This window comes from Sapajus apella, unplaced genomic scaffold (assembly GCF_009761245.1).
Source record: "Sapajus apella isolate SASKATOON/1434 unplaced genomic scaffold, GSC_monkey_1.0 scaffold25, whole genome shotgun sequence".
In the NCBI taxonomy this organism is placed as follows: Eukaryota; Metazoa; Chordata; class Mammalia; order Primates; family Cebidae; genus Sapajus; species Sapajus apella.
The window spans coordinates 18800579-18825779 of NW_022436965.1; the positions used below are offsets into that span (position 1 = coordinate 18800579).

General features: G+C 36.5%; 1 protein-coding gene across 1 annotated transcript in view; it reads right to left on the bottom strand.

Moving 5' to 3' along the window:
- The window catches only part of MROH9 (maestro heat like repeat family member 9), a 101677-nt gene that overhangs the window by 14187 nt on the left and 62289 nt on the right, over positions 1-25201 (bottom strand). Inside the window, exons 17-19 of the mRNA XM_032291119.1 lie at positions 15685-15837; positions 15467-15583; positions 14812-14914 (exon numbers count right to left, since the gene is read on the bottom strand). Of these exons, the coding sequence (XP_032147010.1) occupies positions 14812-14914; positions 15467-15583; positions 15685-15837 (373 nt within the window). The remainder of the gene's footprint in view (positions 1-14811; positions 14915-15466; positions 15584-15684; positions 15838-25201) is intronic.

Below are 25201 nucleotides of genomic sequence, written 5' to 3' on the forward strand. Positions count from 1 at the left end.
GAACCCTCCCTAACTCATTTTATGAAGTCATCACTGTGATATCAAAGCATGGCAAGGGCATGAAATAGAAAGAAAATGACAGACCACTATCCCTGATGAGAATAGAAGAAAACATTTTCTTTTTTAAACATTTTAATTTAATTTAAGTTCTGGGATACATGTGTGAGATGTGCAGTTTTGTTACATAGGTTACATAGGTTTACGTGTGCCATAGTGGCACCTGTCAACCTATCATCTAGGTGTTAAGCCCCACATGTCAAATCATCCCTCTTCACTGATGATATGTTATATCTAGAAAACCATAATTTATCCATATTTCAGGATACAAAATCAACATACTGAAATCAGTAGCATTTTTATACACTAACAAGGATAAAGCTGAGAACCAAGTCAAGAACTAAATCCCATCTACAATAGCTACAAAAAATTAAAACACTTAGAAGTACATTTAACTAAGGAGGTGAAAGATCTATAAGAAGAACTATAAAACACTGATGAAAGAAACTGTAGATGACATAAATAAAAAAATTTCATGCTCACGGATTAGAAGAATCAGTATTGTGAAAATGACCATACTGCTTAAAGTAATCTAGAAATGCAATGATATAATCCAGAAATTCCACTGCTGGGTATATACCCAAAAGAAAAGAAATCAGTATATCAAAGAGATATCTGCATTTTTTTGTTGTTGCAGCACTGTTTAGAATAGCTAAGGTTTGGAAGCAACCTAAATGTCCATCAACAGATGAATGCATAAAGAAAATGTAGTACATACGCATACACAATGGAGTACTATTCAGCCTTAAGAATGAGATCCTGTCATTTGCAACAACATGAGTGAGACTGAAGATCATTATGTTAAGTGAAATATGCTACGAACAAAAAGACAAACTTTGCATGTTATCACTTATTTGTGGGATCTAAAAATCAAAACAATTGAACTCAAGGACAGAGAGAGTAAAAGATGGTTCCCAGAGGCTGGGAAGGGTAGTGGAGGGTTGTGGGGGTGATGGGAATAGTTAATGGGTACAGATTAATAGTTAGATAAGACCTACTATTTGATAGCACAATAGGGTGACTGTAGTCATTAATCACCTAATTGTACATTTTAAAATAGTGTAACTGTATTGTTTGTAATTCAAAGGATAAATGTATGAGGGTATGAATACCCCATTTTCATGACATTCTTATTTCACATTGCATGCCGTGTCAAAACATCCTATGTACCCATAAATATATACACCTACTATATACTCACAAAAGTAAAAATATTAAAAATGAAAAAATATTGAATGTCACTAATCATCAAAGAAATACAAATTAAAACTACAGTGAGATCTTATACTAGTCAGAATGGCTATTATTAAAAAGTCCAAAAGAACAAGTGTTGATGAAGTTATAGAGAAAAAGGAATGCTTACACACTGTTGGTAAGAATGTAATTTAGTACAGCCTCTATGGAAAACATTATGGTGATTTATCAAATAATTAAAAATAGAACTACCATTCGATCTACCAATCTCACTACTGGGTACTAATCAAAGGAAAGCAAATAAAATAATTTTATCAAAAAGACACTTGCATTCCTATGTTCGTCACAGCACTATTTACAATGGCAAAGTCATGCAATCAATATAAGTTACCATCAGGGATGACTGGATAAAGAAAATGTGAGATACACACACATACACACACACAGACACACACATAGACACACACAAACATACACACCATGGAATACTACTCAGCCATAAAAAATGAAATCATATATTTTGCAGCAATATGGATGCAACTGGAGGACATTATCCTAGTAGTAAAATGACTCAGAAATATAAAATCAAAAACTATAATTTTCTTACTTATAAATGGGAGCTAAACAATGGGTGCACATGGACATACAGAGTGGAATAATAGATGCTGGAGACTCTAAAAGGTGGGAGGGTGGAAAGAGGGTGAGGGATAAAATGCTACCTATTAGATACAAGGTAAACTATTTGGGTAATGGTGCACTAAATGCCCAGCCTTCCACCACTATGCAACATATTCATGGAACACAACTGTACTTGAATCCCTAAATCTATTAAATAAAAAAATGTATATCAGCTTTATAACTGACAAAGATATAACAGAGCCGTTCATCTTAGTGGATTATCATGTAATTTTCAGAAATCATTTTACAATTTTTGAATAGTTATTCTTCAATCAGCCAAAATATTAAGTTGATAAATGCCATTCTATGTGATCATTAAAAGAAAAACCTAAAAAGTAAAATGATTTTAAATATCACAACCAGATGAAAAATAATGCTACAGGCTAGGCATGGTGGCTCACACCTGTAATCCCAGCACTTTGAGAGGCCAAAGTGGGCAGATCACCTGAGGGCCAGAGTTCAAGACCAGTCTGACCAACATGGAGAAACCCTGTCTCTACTAAAAATACAAAATTAGCTGGGCATGGTGGTACATGCGTGTAATTCTTGTTACTCAGGAGGCTGAGGCAGGAGAATCACTTGAACCCAAAAGGTGGAGGTTGCAGTGAGCCAATATTGCACCGTTCTGCTCCAGCCTGGGCAACAGGAGTGACATTCTATCTCTAAATAAATAAATAAAAATGCTACAAAAGATTGAACAACTGCTATATGCTAGACACTCTCTGGGTACTTTGTTTCAATTACTGCTCACACCCATTTTGTGAAGGTATTCCTATTTGCCTCTTTTACAGATGGTGAAACTAAAGTTCATAGAGGTTAAGTAACTTGGTAAAGGTCACATGGCTAGTGAGTGTCCATTCTCAGGTTTAAATGCAAGCTTGTCTATTTTTTACTTGAGTAATCAGAAAATAAAATTTATTTTTCTGTTGTATATATTTAAAGTATGTAACATAATGTTTTGATATACGTATACCTAGTAAAATGAATGTAACACTCAAGCAAGTTAACATATCTATCATCTCATAGTTACCTTTTTTATGTGTAACACACACAAATGTGTTGTATTTTAAGAGTTCTTTTAGATAAAAAGAACTACAATCTATTCTCTTAGCAAACATACGGTATGTAATACAGTATTATTAACTACGGTTCTTATACGTTAGATCTCTAGACTTATCTTACATAACTGCAATTTTGCACCCTTTGATCTGTGTACCCTTTGATTTACATCTTCCCATTTCTTGTGCCCTTGATCCTGGTACTCACCATTATACTTTATATTCTATGTATTTGACTTTTTAAAGAGGATTTTACATCTATTATGCAGTATGTTTCTGTCTTTGGCTTATTTCACCTATTATAATGTTCCTCTAGGTTCATCTATGTTGTCTCTCTTTTCCCCTTTTTTCAGGATCTCTATATTGTCTCAAAGGAGGATTTCCTTTGCTTATCAAACCAATATTTTATATTTTTTCTTTGCTTTAGTCAAAATAGTTACCAGAAAAATCACGTGATCATTTTCATAATAGCATTAACTGGCAGTAAAGCCCAGGATACTCTTATCGGCAGGTGGACGAGCTTAGCAATTTAAGAATAATGCTGAAATAAAACTTGTTTTGTGGGGTGTCCTTTACTGGTGTGCTTTTGCATATGTTTAATTTTGTATTCCAATGCATTTCCTTTAAAAATTAGGTAGCTAATGAATTAGGTAGATAAATGAATGAAAATTTCTCATGCTAACAAGTATTAATCACCCCTAATGTCAAATTTCTTTCTTTCTTTTTTCTTTAGTGCTTTTACTAAAATTACTGAGTTTTAGCTGGCCACCCAGCTAACAACTAGATTTTTAAGACTTCTTTTTAGCTAGGTGGGAGGATATATCTATGATCTGGGCTAATGATAATTTAGCAGAACTGATATTTGCTCTTCAATGGAGTGAGTGTGACCTCTTGATATTTATTTTTCTTTCCAACCAACTGGAATGTAGAAGTGGCTCCAGAAGCTGGGGCAAACATTTTGGAGCTGATGTGGGAAACTATGTGGTGAGAATGCTAGAGCAGCAAGAGCTGGCCCTAGTTTACTGTATACTTGGACGTTGCATGAGAGAGAAATAAATTACTATGTTGTGTAAACCATAGTTATATTTTGATCTTACAACTGCAGATACTTATTTCATAAATACAATGTTACCACCAAAGGAACAAAATAGGTGGGAAAATTATGAAAAAGACCTACAAATTAAATGATTCTATGGAAACTGTGTTTTTGAAAGCCACAAATGAACTTTCAAACGGAATTTGATGCTTTGGAAATCATGTCAAATTAGCCAAAATGCCAAGACCTACATGAGTAACCATGTGATCTCAGCCATGTGGAAGAATGCATTTGGTGATGGGGGAGTGTAGTGAACACAAAGTACAGGCTTCATCCACAAGGGAAGCTGATGGTTATCTCCACTTGGTTGCTACCATGCAGAAATGCCGGTTCAGTATAGCTTCATCTTCCTTTTTCTTTCCTTCATGAATAACTGGTATCCCAGAAACTTATATGAGATCTCTCACATTTTGTTATTATTATTTTTGAGATGGAGTTTTACTCTTGTTGCCCAAGCTGGAGTGCAGTGATGCGATCTCAGCTCACTGCAACCTCTGCCTCCCAGGTTCAAGCAATTCTCCTGCCTCACCTCCCCCCAAGTAGCTGGTATTACAGGTGCATGCCACCACGCCTGGCTAACTTTTTGTATCTGTAGTAGAAACAGGGTTTCACCCCCATATTAGCCAGGCTAGTCTCAAACTCCTGACCTTAGGTTATCTGCCCACCTCAGCCTCCCAAAGTATTGGGATAACAGGCATGAGCCACTGTGCAAACTCCCACATTTTCAATCTTGACAATTGTAACATGCTACTAGCTGTTAATATCATGATCCCCCTCTTGATCATTTAAATAGCTATATTTCCAAGCATCTCTTGAACTAATGGTGCCACTATGACAGTTCTGGTCATTGTGAATGTAAGATAAATCACTTGTTGGAACTTTGAAGATAGCTTTGTTAAATTGGACTGACCCAGTTGGAAAGCACACCTTTTATCTTTTACTTTTTTGTTTCCTTCTTGGTGTAACACTTTTAAAATGCTGAAGGTAATCAGAAAACACAAGGATAAAAGCCACATGCTAAGGTCAGATGACAGTGTACAATGATGAAATAAATATCTATGTACACACATTCTTTCTCCCATGTGTGAGTATATCTGAGGATATATTCCCTTGAGAGATTACTGAGTCAAAAGAATATGCATTTCATATTTTCATAGATTTTACCAAATTGTTCTTCTTAGAGAAAGTAATGATTTATGGTCTCCCGATAATGTAAGTGATTGCTCACTTCCTGCAACCTGGCCAATTGTGTAGCACAAAATGTTTGATCTTTGTCAACTCAATGGATAGAAACATTGGTTGCATCACTTTTGGATAAATTTGTGAAAATTTTAATGTTTAAGAACCAAATGATTTATTTGGTGTGTTCTTTGTCCATTTTTCTACTGTTACTTTTTCTTATGGGTTAGTAAATATTCTTTAGATAGCGAGAACTCACCCTTTATCTTGATAAATGTAAATATTTCATCCAAATTTGGCTTTTGACTTTGTTTGTAGTAGTTTTGCCTTGCAATACAGTTTCATTTTTACATAGTTATCCATCTTTTCTTTATGGCTTCTTTTGATGTTTACTTAGAAAGATCTTCCCCATCTCATAATTGTAAAGTCAATTTTTCCAAATTATTTGATTTTATTTATTATTATAGTTTTATTTTTAACATGTGAACCTGTGACCATCTGGATTTTATTTTGTGTAAGAAATGAAATAGGAATAAAATTATTCTAAAAATTCCAGATGGCTCACCAAGTGTCCTAACATCATTTAAGGAACATTCCATATTTTCATCACTGTTAGTTAAGGTCAATGATTCACTTTCTAAAATACTGCATTTTAGGGGGTTATGTCTGGATGATATTTTGTTCTATTTATCTGTCTATTTATTCCATGTGATTTTAATTACTAAAGGTATACTGATGTCTGATAGGGCTAGTCCTCTGTCATTAATTCTTTTCAGTTAGAGTTTCCATTATTCTTGCATGCTAACTTTTCTACTTTAATTTTAGAATCAGCATGTCAGTGTTGGAAATAATCCTATTGAAGTTTTAACTGGCATTTCATTCCATAAATACAGTCATTTAGAAAAGAATTGACACATTTTTCCCCCTAAAATAGGGTCTTTCTATTTCCAGTCTTTGTGCCCTTCAGTCATGTTTGCAATTTTCTTCATAGAAATATTGCATATATTTTAAAGTTTATTTTTAGATCTCCCTTCCTTCTGTCCATCCTTTCTTATTCTTTTTCTGTTTCTCCCCATCTCTCTCATCTTCCTTCTTACCTTCTTCCAAAAGTCTGCCTTCCTTCGTTTTTTCTTTTTTACCTCTCTTTCTTCCTCCACCCTCCCTCTCTCATTCTTCCCTTCTTTTTCTTTTCTCATTTTCTTCTTCACTTTTTATTTCCTTCTTTATTTTTTACCTACTATAAATGGGGTCTTTTCTTTCATTGTATTTTTTAATGAGTTTGTTGATTCAAGATTAGCATAATTTAAAGCATGTATCTTTAAAGTATATAAAAGAATATATATATATAATGTGTGTGTGTGTGTGTGTGTGTGTGTGTGTGTGTGTGTGTGTATATATATGCATACCACCTATGAACTTAAAAAATAAAAAAATACTGGTGCTTTTGAAGCCTCTTGTATGTCTTTTCATAAAAACTATTTTTTTCACTTTTCCTCTTTCTGGGTAGGGAAACTAGTATGTTGAAGTTTACGTTCACCATTTCATTAATCTTTCTTACTGTTTTCCAGAAAATTAATGTGAATTCCCAAATAATGTTTTAGTAGTGTCTGCTTTCATAAACATATAAATAGTATGTATTCTATGGGTTTTTTAAAAAATTCATTTTATTCAAAGTTTGTTTATATATATACATATATTCTGGTGAGTGTAAAGATAGTTTTTTTTTTTAAATAAACTTCCTTGCTATATACTGTTTCATTGTGACAATACAAAAATTATCCAAATGTCCATCCATTTTACTTGTGATGGACATTTAGATTATTTCTAATTTATCTGATATTACAAATAATATTGCAAAAAACTTTCTTTTACATGTCCCCATATGCACCTATGTAAAAGAGTCTAAGGTATATAGTTTAAAATGATGTTACTGACTCACAGAAACATTATGCTCATATGTTTGTTGGCCTCATGTATGTCTTCTTTTGTAAAGTGTCTGTTCATATCCTTTGCCCACTTTTGAATGGGCTTGTTAGTTTTTTTCTTGTAAATCTGTTTTAGTTCTTTGTAAATTCTGGATATCAGCCCTTTGTCAGATGGGTAAACTGCAAAACTTTTTTCCCATTCTGTTGGTTGCCGATTCACTCTAAAGACTGTTTCTTTTGCTGTGCAGAAGCTGTGGAGTTTGATTAGGTCCCATTTGTCTATTTTGGCTTTTGTTGTCAATACTTTTGGTGTTTTGGTCATGAAGTCCTTGCCTACACCTATGTCCTGAATGGTTTTGCCTAGATTTTCTTCTAGGGTTTTTATGGTGTTAGGTCTTATGTTTAATGTTCTCACTCATAGGCGGGTGTTGAACAATGAGAACACGTGGACACAGGGAGGGGAGCACTACACACTGGGGTCAGTTGGGGGGAAATAGGGGAGGGACGGTGGGGGGTGAGGAGCTGGGGAGAGATAGCAAGGGGAGAAATGCCAGATGTAGGTGATGGGGAGGAAGGCAGCAAATCACTCTGCCACGTGTGTACCTATGCAACAATTTTGCATGTTCTTCACATGTACCCCAAAACCTAAAATGCAATAAAATAAATAAATGGGGGAAAAAAAAAGAAACATTATGCTCAACTTTAGCTTATAAGATGATGTCAAATTATTTTCCAAGTGTTTGTATCAATTTCTATTCCCACTATGAACTACAAAAGTTCCCATCACTTCACACCCTTTTCAACTCTTGGTATAATCAATAAAAAATGCTAAAAACCCAAAAGGCCAGAATGCCTCTTCTCCAAATAATCTCAGTGTCTCTCCATCAAGGGAAAAGAACTGGAGAGAGAATCAGATGGATGAATCGACAGTAGTAGGCTTCAGAAAATGGGTAATAAAAAACTACACTGTGCTAAAGAAGCATGTTCTAACCCAATGAAAAGAAGCTAAGAACCTTCATAAAAGGTTAGAGGAGCTGCTAACTAGAATAACCAGCTTAGAAAGGAAAATAAATGACTCGATGGAGCTGAAAAACCCAGCAGGAGAACTTTGTAAAGCATATACAGGTATCAATAGCCAATTTGACCAAGTGGAAGAAAGGATATCAGAATTTGGAGACCACCTTGCTGAAATGAGGCATGCAGACAAGAATAGAGCGAAAAGAATGAAAAGAAATGAACAAAGCCTTAAAAAAAATATGAAGCTTCATTAAAATACGGAACCTACCATTGCTCGGAGTACCAGAAGGGGATGGAGAGAATGGAGACAAGCTGGAAAACACACTTCAGGATATTACCCAGGAGAACTTCCCCAACCTAGCAAGACAGGCCAACATACAAATTTAAGAAATACAGAGAACACTGCTAAGATACTCCATGAGAAGATCAACCCCAAGACACACAATTATCAAATTCTCTAAGCTTGAAATAAAGGAAAAATTGTTAAGGGCCACCAGAGAAAAAGGCCAGGTAACCTACAAAGAGAAGCCCATAAGACTAGAAGTGGACCTCTCAAAAGAAACCCTACAAGCCAGAAGAGATTGGCAGGCAAATTCAACATTCTTAAAAGGATTATCAACCAAGCATTTCATATCCAGCCAAACTAAGCTTCATAAGTGAAGGAGAAATCAAATCTTTTCCAGAAAAAAAAATGCTGAGGGATTTCATTACCATCTTGTCTTGCAAGAGCTCCAGAGAGAAGCACTAAATATAGGGGGGAAAAAAAGCACCTGGTACCAGCTACTGCAAAACACACCAAATATAACAACCAATGACACTATGAAAAAACTGCATCAACTAGTGTGAAAAATAACCAGATAGCATCAAGATGACAGGATCAAATTCACACATAAAAATACTAACCTTAAATGTAAATAGGCGAAATGCCCTAATTAAAAGATACAAATTGGCAAACTGGAAAATGAATCAAGACCCATTGCTGTGCTGTATTCAGGAGACTCATCTAATGTACAAAGACAGACATAGGCTCAAAATAAAGGGATGGAGGAAAATTTCTCAAGCAAGTGGAAAGCAAAAAAAAAAAAAAAAAAAAAAAAGCAGCAGTTGCAATCCTAGCCTCTGACAAAACAGACTTTAAAACCAACAAAGATTAAAAAAGACAAAAACGAGCATGGCATTATGGTAAAGGGAACAATTCAACAAGAAGACCATACTATTCTAAATATATATGCTCCTAATACAGGCATACTCAGATTCATAAAACAAGTTTGTAAAGACATACAAAGAGACTTCCACTCCCACACAATAATAGTGGGAGACTTTAACACCCCACTGTCAGTAGTAGACAGAACAATGAGGCAGGAAATTAACAAGGATATTTAGGACTTGAACTCAGCTCTGGATCAGGTGGGCCCAATAGACATATACAGAACTCTCCAACCCAAATCAACAGAATATACATTCTTCTCAGTGCCATGGTACTGATTCTAAAATTGACCACATAATTGGAAGTGAAACACTCCTCAGCAAATGTAGAAGAACTGAAATCATAACAGTCTCTCAGAAACACAGTGCAATCAAATTAGAACTCAGGATTAAGAAACTCACTCAAAAACATACTATTGCATGGAAATTGAACAACCTACTCCCTAAGGACTCCTGGATATAAACAGTGATATTAAGGCAGAAATCAAGAAGTTTTTTGAAACCAATGAGAACATGGAGACAATGTACCAGAATCTGTGGGACACAGCTAAAACAGTGTTAAGAGTGAAATTTATAGCACTAAATGATCACCTCAGAAAGCTTGAAATATCTCAAATTGACACTCTAGCATCACAATTAAAAGAGCTAGAGTATCAAGAACAAACTAATCCAAACACTAGCAGAAGAAAATAAACAACTAATATCAGAAAAGAATTGAACTAGACAGACACATGAAAAACCCTCCAAAAAAATCAGAAATCCAGGAGCTGGTTTTTAAAAAAAAAACTAACAAAATAGATAGACCACTAGCTAAACTAATATAGAAAAAAAGAGAGAGAAGAATCAAATAGACACAACAAAAATTATAAGGGAATATCACCACTGACCCTACAGAAAGACAAACTACCAGTCAGAGAATACTATAAACATCTCTATGCAAATAAACCAGAAAACCTAGAAGAAATGGGTAAACTCCTGGACACAGACACCCTCTCAAGTCTAAACCAGGATGATGTTGAATCCCTGAGTAGACCAATAACAAGTTCTGAAATTGAGGCAGTAATTAATAGCCTACCAACAAAAAAAAAAAAAAAAAAAAAAAAAAAAAACCCAGGAGCAGACAGACTCACAGCTGAATTCTACCAGTAACACAAAGAGGAGCTGATACCGTTTCTTCTGAAATTATTCCAAACAATTGAAAAAGAGGGACTCCTCCCTAACTCATTTCATGAAGCCAGCGTTATTCTGATACCCAAACCGGAAAGAGACACAACAACAAAGAAACTTCAGGCCAATATCTCTAATGAACATTGATTGAAAAATCCTCAATAAAATGCCGGTAAACCGAATCTAGCAGCAAATCAAAAAATGTATCCACCACCATCATGTTGGTCATCCCTGTGATGCAAGGCTGATTCAACATACACAAATAAAGAAACATAATCCATCATATTAAACAGAACCAAAGACAAAAATCACATGATTATCTCAATAGATGCAGGAAAGGCCTTTGATAAAATTCAACATTCCTTCATGTTAAAAACTCTTAATAAACTAGATATTGAAGGAACATATTTCAAAATAATAAGAACTATTTATGGCAAACCCACAGCCAATATCATACTGAACGGGCAAAAGCTAGAAGCATTCCCTTTGAAAACCGGTACAAGACAAGGATGCCCTCTCACACTACTCCTATTCAACATAGTATTGGAAGTTCTGGCCAGGGCAATCAGGCAAGAGAAAGAAAGGATATTCAAATAGATGGAGAGGACGTCAAATTGTCTCTGGAGATGGCATGATTCTGTATTTGGAAAACCCTATTACATCAGCCCCAAAACTCTTTAAACTGATAAGCAACTTCAGCAAAGTCTCAGGATACAAAAATCAATGTGCAAAAATTACAGGCATTTCTTTACACCAATGGTAGACATGCAGAGAGCCAAATCATCAGTGAACTCCCATTCACAAATGCTACAAAGAGAATATAATACTTAGAAATACAGCTAACAAGAAATGTGAAGGAAGGACCTTTTCAGGGAGAACTACAAACCACTGCTCAAGGACATAAGAAGGGACACAAACAAATGGAAAAACATTCCATCCTCAAATGGATAGAAAGAATATTGTGAAAATGGCCATACTGCCAAAGTAATTTATAGATTCAGTGCTATTCCCATCAAACAACAATTGACATTCTCCACAGAAATAGGAAAAAAAAAAAACTATTTTCAATTACATATGGAATTAAAGAAGACACCATATAGGTAAGACAGTCCTAAGCAGAAAGAACAAAACTGGAGCCATTATGCTACCTGGCTTCAAACTATACAACAAGGCTATGGTAACCAAAACAACATCGTACTGGTACCAAAGCAGACATATAGACCGATGACACAGAACAGAGACCTCAGAATAACACTACATACCTACAATCGTATGATTTTTGACAAACCTGCCAAAAACAAGCAATGGGGAAAGGATCTCGTATTCAGTAAATGGTGCTGGGAAAACTGGCTAGCCATATGCAGAAAATTGAAACTAGATGCCTTCCTTATGCCTTATACAAAAATTAACTCTAGATGAATTAAAGACTTAAATGTAAAACTTGAAACCCTAAAAACCCTAGAAGCAAACCGAGGCAGTACAATTCAGGACATTGGCATGGGCAAAGACTTCATGACAAAAACACCAAAAGTAATTGCAACAAAAGCCAAAATTGACAAATGGGGTCTAATTAAATTAAACAGCTTCTGCACAAAAAAGAAACTATCAGAGTCAACAGATAACCTACAGAATGGGAGAAAATCTTTGCAATCCACGCATCTGAGAAAGGTCTAATATCCAGTCTACAAGAAACTTGAAAAAATTTACAAGAAATGAAAACCACCTCAAAAAGCGGCAAAGGATATGAACAGATACTTCTCAAAAGAAGACATATACATGGCCAGCAAACATATGAAAAAAAGCTCAACATTGCTGATCATTAGAGAAATACAAATCAAAACCACAATGAGGTACCATCTCATGCCAGTCAGAATGGTTATTATTAAAAAATCAAGAAACAATAGATGCTGGTGAGGCTGTGGAGAAATAGGAATGCTTTTGCACTGTTGGTGGGAATGTAAATTAGTTCAACTATTGTGGAAGACAGTGTGGTGATTCCTCAAGGATCTAGTACGAGAAATACCATTTGATCCAACAATCCCATTACTGTATATGTACTTGAAGGAATACAAATCGTTCTACTATAAAGATATGTGCACATGTATATTTATTGTGGCATGATTTACAATGGCAAAGACATGGAACTAACCCAAATGCTCATCAATGATAGACTGGTTAAAGAAAATGTGGTATATATACACTATGGAATATTATGCAGCTATAAAGAGGAATGAGATCATGTTCTTTGCAGGGACATGGATGAAGCTGGAAGTCATCATCCTCAGGAAGCTAACACAGAAACAGAAAATGAAATACTGCGTGTTCTCACTCGTAAGTGGGAGCTGAACAATAAGAACACATGGACACAGAGACGGGGACACACACCGGGGCCTGTTGAAGGGTGGGGAATGAGGGGAGGGAACATAAAGGGCCAGTCAATAGGTGCAGCAAACCACCATGGCAAATGTATACCTATGTAAAAAACCTGCATGTTCTGCAAATGTATCCCATGTTTTTTAGACGAAATAATAAAAAGAATTGGTTTTTGTTTGATTTTGCTAACATTTTCAACCCTGTAGTTCTCGTCCTTTTCTTCTGAGTTCTTAATAAATATTTTCTCTTGATGGTTGTAATTTAATTTTCATTTTTGGTGAGATATATATATATATATATGTATGTATGTGTGTGTGTGTATATATATATATATTTGCTTTTCCCCCCTTGTACTTTGAAAGCTTATTTTTCATGTGCTGTCATTATCCCATCATACATTGTCTGTGTACTTGTATCTATACTTTAGATCTTTATTTTAAAATGTTTTAGATTAATGAAAATATTTATTATGATTTTCATCTGCTCTGTAGCCACATTTTTCTAAGGTTTGTTTTTCTTCATTCTTTTCTCTCTTTTTTCCCTTGAAGTACCTCTGTAGAAAGATAATGCTGTATCTATTTTTTTAATTACTTATTTACTAATCTTGCAATAGTTATATACAGAGGTTTATTTGTGGGAACTTCCAAGTAGAATTCAGGATACCAGCAATTATTTCTGGTTTGAAATAATGTTGTTATTGGCTGAACATGGTGGCTTATCCCTGTACTTTCAGGGGGAGGCTGAGGCAGGCAGATCACTCTAGGTCAGGAGTTTAAGAACAGCCTGGCCAACATAGTGAAACTCTGTCTCTACCAAAAAAACAAAAATTAGCTGGGCATAGTGGCATATACCTATAATCCTAGTACTCTAGAGGCTGAAGCAGGAGAATTGCTTGAACCTGGGAGTTGGAGGTTTCAGTGAGCCAAGATTTTGCCACTGCACTACAGCCTGGGTGACAGAGGAAGACTCTGTCTCAAAAAAAAAAAAAAAAAAAAAAAAAAAAGAGAAAGTAAGTTATGATAAAAACACAGGGCTTTTCTTTGAGTGAGAGAGAAAGAGAGAGAGAGTGAGTGTGTGTGTCTGTGTGTGTGTGTCTGTGTCTGTGTGTCTTCTGCCACTCCTCTTTGATTAGCACAGATAATGGGCTTTAGTGCTGATCATAATTTACATTGTCATCTACCCTGATCAGGAGCCCCCTCTCTATATGTATAATGTGACTGTGTATTTCCTCATTCCTTGCTGCTCCTGTTATTCCATGATGCTAATTGGGGTTAAGGGAAGATCCTACTGCCAAGTTGGAAACTCACTACCAAGTTGGAAATTCCAAAATAAAGAATAATTAATTTTTATTTTCACAGTGAGAGCTGGGAGGGAAAAACTATTTGGTCAGGTTTGTCTGATACAAAAAACTTGCCTAGTCTTACAATCTTCCTGGGTTGCCCCTGTTTCCACTTTTTAAAAACTTCAGTGGATTTGGTAGTTATTCCTCATCTATTGTAATTTGTGGTTACAGATGTCCAAGTTGGGTCAAAGATGATGTTTTTATGTATATTTAAAAATTCTCAATCTTTCAGTAGTCAGTTTTAAGTGGTTAGGGGGAATAATAAACAGTGGTATGTCACCATCTTAAATTTTGAAATCCATTTTGTTGAACACACTTTGCATAATAATCACACAGCTATATTCTCTGTGTTATAAAACAGAACTCTATTCTTATCACACTTACTAACCTCTATCACCATGACAAGTGTTATCCTTCATAAACAGAGACATTTAAAAAAATGTAAGGAAGACTTTTAGCTTCTTCTCCATTCCGTACTGTTTAAGACAAATTAGAAAATGAGGATTGAATTATATTTACCTACTAAAATAACCGATGCTCTCTTAAGATATGTTCTGGAGCTCCACAGGAATCCTAAGGTATCAGATATCAAATCTCTAATGTAGTTCCTATGAGAAATAATCTGAGAATAAAAAGTGGAGGGGGTGGGGAATTGTAGAAATAGCACAATTACTCCCTCTAGAAAGGCTTCAACATACCAAATCAGGATCAAATTAAAAGTTGGGGATTTTATTTTTGTGTGAACTATACTCTTGTTCCCAAACTCAATTCTCCTTTTCCATTCTTTGGTTAGCATTCACCCATACCCACTTGTCTATCATTGCCGTTCACACTGGGTTTCAGAGGACTAGCTCATGAGGCAGTGGCAAAGTAATTCTAGTTTTCTTTTTTGTGATCTGGGGTGTTCTTCCTACCTTAGTACCCATCTATAGCTCAAAATGGGTGGGATGGATGAAGAAGAAAAGATAGATGATCAATGTTGGGAATGAGGAAGTGGAAAATTATAATTCCTCTCAGCTCTAGGTATGATCACTCACTTAAGATCCTTTCTTCCATTTTATTTTCTCCAAGATCCAATCTTATATCTTATCCCCATCACAGTTTCTAATCACTTTGGATATCCTTTAAGCTTTTCTGCAACTCTTATAGTAGTAAAAATGGAAGGGCCACTTACAAGATTGTTACAGATATTGAGCACCACCATCTCAAAACTGTAATTTGCATTTTTGAGCAAATATGATGTTGACCACTTTAATTGTAAGGTACATATTTTTAATGTATATTTACATGCCTGTGAGACAGAAAAAGGTCAGTGAAGATCTATTTATCTGTTGTTAGATAAAACATTGTAGTTCCTTGTAAAATTATGAAAGAGAAGATCAAATGACTTACATTAGCTACTCTTTCTTCGTCATCCTCCAAAAAGACGATTAGGGGCACTAAGCCTCCTAGAACCACATCGCTCAGCATCCATGTGTACTGACTCATTTCCCTAAGTAACTCACCAAAATGTCGAATTGCCATACTTCGAATGCCTCCATTAATCTGAAAAAGAAAAGGTCTTATCTGAAAATAATGTCAGGGCTTTTTTCTTCAATAATCTACACACACGCACACACCCCTGATGTAAGTATACATACTATATATGTATATGTGCATATAAACATGCCATATGAAACTTTATTTTTAGAAAAAATTCACATTGGGTTTCAGTAGTTAGTGCACCTTTTAATTTTAAAATAATATTTGCTTACCTGTTATTCACAATAGCCAAGATATGGAATTAACCTAAGTGTCCATCAGTGGAACAATTGAAATACTTTTCAGCCTTAAAAAAGAATAAAATCTTATGTACGACATGGATGAACTTGGAGGACATCATGCTATTTGAAATCAGCCAGGAAGAAAAAGACAGATATTGCATGATCTCGCTTATATGTGGAATATTAAAAGGTTGAACTCATAGAAGAGGAGAACATCATGCTGTTTGAAATCATCCAGGAGCAGAAAGACAAATATTGCATGATCTCACTTATATGTGGAATATTAAAAGGTTGAACACATAGAAGAGGAAAGTGGGACTAGTGCCAGCAGCTGAAGGGTGATGGGAGGCACTGAAGGAGTTGTTGGTTAAAGGATATAAAGTTTCTGTTTGACAGGATGAATAAATTCTAGAAATCTAATGTAAGTCTAGTTATATTAGACTATAGTTAATAATGTAATTTAGACTTTAAAATTGCAAAGAGATTAGATCTTAAATGTTCTCAGCACACAAAAAAAAATGATATGTGAGGTACGGCTATGTTAATTTTGTTTGATTTAATCATTTCACAATATATACATATATCAAAACATCATATTGTACTCTGTAAATATAATTTTAATTTATTAATTATGCCTTAATAAAGATAAAAAATATATAAACTAGTAAAAGAAGGTACTTACCAAAATTCAGATTGCATTAAAAAACTCCTGTGAAAAAATGAGTTTCTTAAATTCAGGAAGCTGATTAGTATTTAATAATGTCCTAAAATTATAAACTGTAATAGTGTGTATAACTTGCAGATAATTTTTGTAAAGATACTTAGAGTAATGTAACCATGCTCTGTTCAAAGGCTGGAGGACTTGGCTGAGTTGCCACTGAGTAGCAAGGGGAGCTCTTGGCCTACTGGCATACAACCAGGTTTTCAAGGGCTATTTATGCCAAATAGGAAGGTAATTGGATAAAAATAATTCTAGAAAGGAAAAATTGCAAGTCAGAAGAGGTTAATTATTTTTATTTATTTGCATTTTATTAGAGACAGGGTCTCACTCTGTTGTCCAGGTTAGAGTGCAGAGACAGGATCATAACTCACTGCAACTTTGAACCCCTCGGCTCTAACAACCCTCCCACTGGTCTCAAGCTCTTGAGGTCAAGCAATCCTCCCATGTCAGTCTTACAAAGTGTTGGGATTACAGGCGTGAGCCACTACACTTGGCCCAAATTTTAAAAAACATATCATCACCTTCTGGTTTTGAGGACATGTTTATAATCTCGTATTGAAAATGATTTTTATATGAGCATTCTGACTACTTTATCAGATATATGACCTTGGCCAAATATTGACTTCTCTTTGCCTTAGTTTCTTTACATGAAAATTGGATAATAGTAATACAGTTGCTTAGAGATTTATGTAAGATAGCTCATGTAAGTCCTTTAGAAAAACCCCTGCTATATATTAAGTGTTCAATAAATTAAGCTTTTTTTTTTTTTCTTTAAGTTCTGGGATACAAGTGCAGAAAGTGTAGGTTTGTTACAAATGTCTATGTGTTCCATGGTGGTTTGCTGCATCTATCATCCCATCATCTACGTTTTAAGCCCTGCATGCATTAGCTATTTATCCTAATGTTCTACCTCCCTTGCCACCCACCCCTCAAGTGGCCCCGGTGTGTGTTGTTCCCCTCTGTGTCCATGTGTTCTCATTGTTCAACTCCCATTTATGAGTGAGAACATGCAGTGTTCAATTTTCTGTTCCTGTGACTACCAGTTTCATCCATGTTCCAACAAAGAACATGACCTTCATTCCTTTTTATGGCTTCATAGTATTCCATGGTGTACATACACCACATTTTCTTTATCCAGTCTATCATTGATAGACATTTGGGTTGGTTCCATGACTTTGCTATTGAAAATAGTGCTGCAATAAACATACATGTGCATGTATCTTTATAGTAGAATGATTTGTATTCCTTCGAGTATATATGCAGTAATGTGATTGCTGGGTCAAATGGTATTTCTGGGTCAAGATCCTTCAGGAATCACCACAGTATCTTCCACAATGGTTGAACTAATTTATATTCCCACCAACAGTGCAAAAGCTTTTCTATTTCTCCACAGCCTCACCAGCATCTATTGTTCATTGACTTCTTTTTTTTGACAAAAAGAAATGGTTTTCCGTTATTAGTTGCTCATATGCTCACTGTTACAATCATAGAATCCAGAACATATTAGGTTTGCTGCACACTTACTTGTATGTTTTCTTTCTTTCTTTTTTTTATTGTACTTTGGACTCTGGGGTACATGTGCACATCCTGCATCCTGCAGGATTGTTGCATAGGTACATACATGCCATGGTGGTTTGCTCTCTCCATCCCCCCCAACCCCAGTTGCTTACATCAGGCATTTCTCCTGCTGCGATCCCTCCCCATCCTCCCTGCCCCCACCCCGCTTTCCCTCCCCTTCCCGCCCCTCCACCCCCACACCTAGCCCAGTGGGTGTTCTCTTCCCTATGCCCAAGCATTCTCATTTTTCGTCACCCGCCCATATGAGAAAACAGGCGGTGTTTAGTTTTCTGTTCTTGTGTCAGTTTGCTGAGAATGATGGTTTCTAGATTCATCCATGTCTCTACAAAGGACACAAACTTGTCATTTTTTATGGCTGCATAGTATTCCATGGTGTATATGTGCCACATTTTCTTTGTCCAGTCTATCATTTATGGACATTTGGGTTGGTTCCAGGTCTTTGCTATCATAAACATCGCTGCAAAAAACATACATGTGCGTGTGTCTTTATAATAGAGTGATTTATAATCCTTTGAGTATATACCCAGTAATAGGATTGCTGGGTCAAATGGAATAGGAATCACCACACTGTCTTCCATAATGGTTGAACTAATTTACATTCCCACTAACAGTGTAAAAGTGTTCCTGTTTCTCCACATCCTCTCCAGCATCTGTTGTCTCCAGATTTTTTAATGATTGCCATTCTAACTGGCATGAGATAGTATCTCAATGTGGTTTTGATTTGTGTTTCTCTAATGACCAATGATGATGGCATTTTTTCATATGTTGCTTGGCCACATATATGTCTTCTTTTGAAAAGTGTCTGTTCATATGCTTCACCCACTTTTGAATGGGTTTGTTTTTTTCTTGTAAATCTGATTTAGTTCTTTGTAGATTCTGGATATTAGCCCTTTGTCAGATGGGTAGATTGCAAAAATTCTTTCCCATTCTGTTGGTTGCCGGTTCACTCTAATGATTGTTTCTTTTGCTGTTCAGAAGCTCTTAAGATTAATTAGATCTCATTTGTCTATTTTGGCTTTTGTTGCCAATGCTTTTGGTGTTTTATTCATGAAGTCCGTACCTATGCCTATGTCCTGGTTGGTGTTGCCTAGGTTTTCTTCTAGGGTTTTTATGGTGTTAGTTCTTATGTTGAAATCTTTAATCCATCTGGAGTTAATTTTTGTGTAAGGTGTCAGGAAGGGGTCCAGTTTCAGCTTCCTGCATATGGCTAGCCAGTTTTCCCAACACCATTTATTAAACAGGGAATCCTTTCCCCATTGCTTGTTGTTGTCTGGTTTGTCAAAGATCAGATGGTTGTAGATGGGTGACATTGTTTCTGAGGCCTCTTCTGTTCCCTTGGTCTATATCTCTGTGTTGGTACCAGTATCATGCTGTTTTGATTACTGTAGCCTTGTAGTATAGTTGGAAGTCAGGTAGTGTGATGCCTCCAGTTTTGTTATTTTTGCTTAGGATTGTCTTGGCTACATGGGCTCTCTTTTGGTTTCATATGAAGTTTAAAGTGGTTTTTTCCAGTTCTGTGAAGAAGGCCAATGGTAGCTTGATGGGGATAGCATTGAATCTATAAATTACTGTGGGCAGTATGACAATTTTTGCAATATTGATTCTTCCTAACCATGAGCATGGAATGTTTTTCCATCTGTTTGCATCCTCTCTTATTTCCTTGAGCAGTGGTTTGTAGTTCTTCTGGAAGAGATATTTTACATCCTTTGTTAGTTGTATTCCTAGGCATTTTATTCTCTTTGTAGCAATTGTAAATGGGAGTTCGCTCATGATTTGGCTCTCTGTTTGTCTTATTGATGTATAGGAATGCTTGTCATATCTGCACATTGATTTTATATCCTGAGACTTTGCTGAAGTTGCTGATCGGCTTAAGGAGTTTTTGGGCTGAGATGATGGAGTCTTCTAAATATATGATCATGTCATCTGCAAATAGGGACAATTTGACAACTTCTTTTCCCAACTGAATGCTGTTTATTTCTTTTTCTTGCCTAATTACTCTGGCTAGAACTTCCAATACTATTTTGAATAGGAGTGGTGAGAGAGGACATCCTTGTCTAGTGCCAGATTTTCAAGGGAATGCTTCTAGTTTTTGACTGTTCAGTATGATATTGGCTGTGAGTTTGTCATAAACAGCTTTTATTATTTTGAGATGCATTCCATGAATACCTAGTTTATTGAGAGTTTTTAGCATAAAGGGCTGTTGAATTTTGTTGAAGGCCTTCTCTGCGTCTATTGAGATAATCATGTGGTTTTTGTCTTTGATTCTGTTTATGTGGTGGATTACGTTTATAGATTTGTGTACGGTGAACCAGCCTTGCATCCCTGGGATGAAGCCTACATGATCGTGGTCAGTAAGCTTTTTGATGTGCTGTTGGATTCAGTTTGCCAGTATTTTACTGAATATTTTTGCATCAATGTTCATCATGAATATTGGCCTGGAGTTTTCTTTTTTAGTTGTGTCTCTGCCAGGTTTTGGTATCAGGATGATACTGGTCTCATAGAGTTGAGGAGGATTCACTGTTTTTGTATTGTCTTGGGAGTGTGCAAGTGTCCAGGAATTTATCCATTTCTTCCAGATTTACTGGTTTATGTGCATAGAGCTCTTTGTAGTAATGTCTGATGGTAGTTTGTATTTCCGAGGAATCGGTGGTGATCTCCCCTTTATCCTTTTTATTGCATCTATTTGATTTTTTTTTTCTTTTTTATTAGTCTAGCTAGTGGTCTACTTTGTTGATCTTTTCAAAAAACCAGCTTCTGGATTTATTGATTTTTTGAAGCGTTTTTTTGTATCTCTGTCTTCTTCAGTTCTGCTCTGATCTTAGTTATTTCCTGTCTTCTGCTTGCTTTTAAGTTTTTTTTTGATTGTGTTCCTCTAGCTCTTTCAACTTGACGATAGGGTGTCACTTTTAGATCTTTCCTTGTTTCTAATGTGGGCATTTATTGCTATAAATTTCCCTCTAGACACTGCTTTAAATGTGTCCCATAGATTCTGGTACATTGTGTCTTCATTTTTATTGGTTTCAAAGAACAGTTTTATTTCTGCCTTCATTTCATTGTTGATCCATTCATCATTCAGGAGCCAGTTGTTCAGTTTCCACGTGATTGTGCAGTTTTGAGTGCTTTTCTTAATCCTGAGTTCTAATTTGATTGCACTGTGGTCTGAAAGACTGTTTGTTATGATTTCTGCTCTTTGGCATTTTCTGAGGAGTGATTTACTTCCAATTATGTGGTCAATTTTAGATTAAGTGTGATGTGGTGCTGAGAAGAATGTGTGTTCTGTGGATTTGGGGTGCAGTGTTCTGTAAATGTCTATTAGGTCTGCTTGGTCCAGAGCTGCGTTCATGTCCTGGATATCCTTGTTGACTTTCTGTCTTGTCGATCTGTACAATATTGCCAGTGGAGTATTAAAGTTTCCCACTATTATTGTGTGGGAGTCTAGGTCTCTTTGTAGGTCATTAAGAACTTGCTTTGTGTATCTGGGTGCTCCTGCATTGGGTGCATATATATTTAGGATAGTTAGCTCTTCTTGTTACATTGATCCTTTTACCATTATGTAATGCCCTTCTTTTGTCTCTTTTGATCTTTGTTGGGTTAAAGTCCATTTTGTCAGAGACTAGGATTGCTACCCCTGATTTTTTTTTTGCTCTTCATTTGCTTGGTAGATCTTCTTCCATCCCTTTATTTTGGGTCTTTGTGAGTCTTTGCATGTGAGATGGGTCCCTTAAATACAGCACACCATTGAGTCTTGACTTTTTATCCAGTTTGTCAGTCTGTGTCTTTTGATTGGGACATTTAGGCCATTTACATTCAACGTTAATATTGTTATGTTTGAATTCGATCCTGCCATTTTGTTACTGGCTGGTTGTTTTGCCCATTAGTTGACGTGGTTTCTTCATTGCATTGTTGTTCTTACCATTTAGTATGTTTTTGCAGTGGCTGGTACTGGTTGTTCCTTTCCATGTTTAGTACTTCCTTCAGGAGTTCTTGTAAGGCAAGTCTTGTAGCGACAAAATCTCTCAGCAATTGCTTGTCCATAAAGGATTTTATTTCTCCTTCACCTATGAAGCTTAGTTTGGCTGGATATGAAGTTCTGGGTTGAAAGTTCTTTTCTTTAAGGATGTTAAATATTGGCCCCCACTCCCTTCTAGCTTGTAGAGTTTCTGCTGAGACATCTGCTGTGAGTCTGATGGTCTTTCTTTTGTGGGTGACTCGACCTTTCTCTCTGGCTGCCCTTAGGATGTTTTCCTTCATTTCAACCGTGGTGAATCTGATGATTATGTGCCTTGGGGTTGCTCTTCTTGAGGAATATCTTTGGAGTGTTTTCTTATTTCCTGGATTTGAATCTTGGCCTGCCTTGTTAGGTTGGGGAAGTTCTCTTGGATAATATCCTGAAGAGTGTTTCCCAACTTGGATTCATTCTCTCTGTCACATTCATGTATGCTGATCAAGCATAGATTAGGTCTTTTCACATAATCCCATATTTCTTGGAGGCTTTGTTCATTTCTTTTTACTTTTTTCTCTAATCTTGCCTTCTTGTTTTATTTCATTGATTTTATCTTCTATCTCTGATATCCTTTCTTCTACTTGATCAATTTGGCTGTTGAAACTTGTACATGCCTCTTGAAGTTCTCATGCTGTGTTTTTCAGCTCCATCAAGTTATTTATGTTCTCCTCTAGTGTGGTTATTCTAGTTAGCATTTCATCTAACCTTTTTTCAGAGTTCTTAGTTTCTTTGCATTGGGTTAGAACATGGTCTTTTAACTCAGAGAAGTTTGTTATTATCCACGTTCTGAAGCCTGCTTCTGTCAATTCGTCAACCTCATTTTCTGTCTTGTTTGGTTCCCTTGATGGTGAGGAGTTGTGATCCCTGGAAGGGGAAGAGGTGTTCTCGTCTTTGAAGGTTTCATGCTTTGTGGGATGTTTTTTCCCATCTTCATGGATTTATCTCCCTTTGATCTTTGAAGTTGGTGATTTCAGAAGAAATCTCTGAGTGGACATCTCTTCTGTTGCAGTTGGAGCTATATCTTTTTTAGCCTGTAGAGGTGCTGCTCGGCTGCCTCAAATTCAGTCAGGTGCTGGGTGGGTGGTCTTCTCCTGAGGTTTGTTTTCAGATGAAATTAGCCCCACCTTCCCAGTGGCATCTCTCCTTCCCTGAGCTCAGTCTCCCTGGTTGGGGTCAAACTGGTGTATTTGCTGCCAAGCTCTCTGGCGTGTGGGCTTCAGTTTGACTTTTGTGGGGGGTGGGGCCACCAGGCCATCTGACCTGTTTCCCTGCTTTCAACTCTGCCTCTTTCTGTGGGACGGGTTTTTCGCTGGTACTAGTCCAAACTTCTGCCCAGGTACAGCCAACAACTTGCGGTACAAGGCGGGAGCTGTCGCTTAGATTTGCATCGACAACCCATCACACCCCTCAGTCTGGTGGGGCTCTGGTGGCCATGGGTTGCAGGAGGGATGAGGTAAGCACAGGATCCAAATCGGAGCACCAAGGTGGTGAAGTTCCCTGACCCTCCGAGAGGGCTGCAGGTTCCAGGTGGGGACACACCCCACCCTGTCTTGGTTTGTTCTCTCTGGGCAGTTCTTGCCCTGCTTTGGCTCCCTTCCTGGGCTACTTTCAGTGTCCTTCCAGTTACCCCAAGATGAACTGGGCACCTCACTTGGAATCGTGAAGTCCTCTAGCCTTCTGCATCTCATTTGCTGGGAGCCACATTCCAGTGTTGCCTCCTCTCAGCCATCTTGGCACCGCCCCCTTGTTCATTGACTTTTTAGTAATCACTATTCTGACTGGCGTGAGATTGTATCTCATTGTGGTATCTCATTTTGATTTGCGTTTCTCTAATGATCAGTGATGTTGAGGTTTACCATATGTTTGCTGGCTGTTTAAAATGCCTTCTTTTGAGAAGTGTCTGTTTATATCCTTTGCACACTTTTTGATGAGGCCATTATTTTTTTTTTCTTGTAAATTTGTTTAAGTTTCCTGTAGATTCTGGATTAATATCCTTTGTCAGATAGGTAGATTGCAAAAATTTTCTCCCATTCTGTAGGTTGCCTGTTAACTCTGATAATAGTTTCTTTTGCTGTGCAGAAGCTCTTCAGTTTAGTTAGATCCCATTTGTCGATTTTGGCTTTTGTTGCAATTACTTTTGGCATTTTTTGTCATGAAGTCTTTGTCCATGCCTGTGTCCTGAATGATATTGCCTAGGTTTTCTTCTAGGGTTTTTAATGGTTTGGGTTTTACATTCAAGTCTTTAATCCATCTTGAACTAATTTTTTATAAGATGTAAGGAGGGGTCCAGTTTCAGATTCTGCATGCAGCTAGCCAGTTTTCCCAGACTGTTTATTAAATAGGGAATCCTTTCTCCATTGCTTGCTTTTGGCAGAGTTGTTGAAGATCGGATGGTTGTAGATGTGTGGTGTTATTTCTGAGATCTTTGTTCTGTTCCATTGGTCTATATGTCTATTTTGGTACCAGTACCATGTTGTTTTGGTTAATGTAGCCTTGTGGTATAGTTTTGAAGTCGGGTAGCAGAGTTTGATGCCTCCAGCTTTGTTCTTTTTGCTTAGGATTGTCTTGGCTATGTGGGCTCTCTTTTGGTTCCATGTAAAATTTAAAGTAGTTTTTTCTAATTCTGTGAAGAATGTCAATGGTAGTTTGATGGGAATAGCACCTAATCTATAAATTACTTTAGGCAGTATGGCCATTTTCACAATATTGGTTATTTCTATCCATGAGCATGGAACATTTTTCCATTTGTTTGTTTTCTCTCTTATTTCCTTTAGCAGTGGTTTGTAGTTTGCCTTGAAGAGGTCCTTCACATTTCTTATTAGCTTTATTTCTAGGTATTTTATT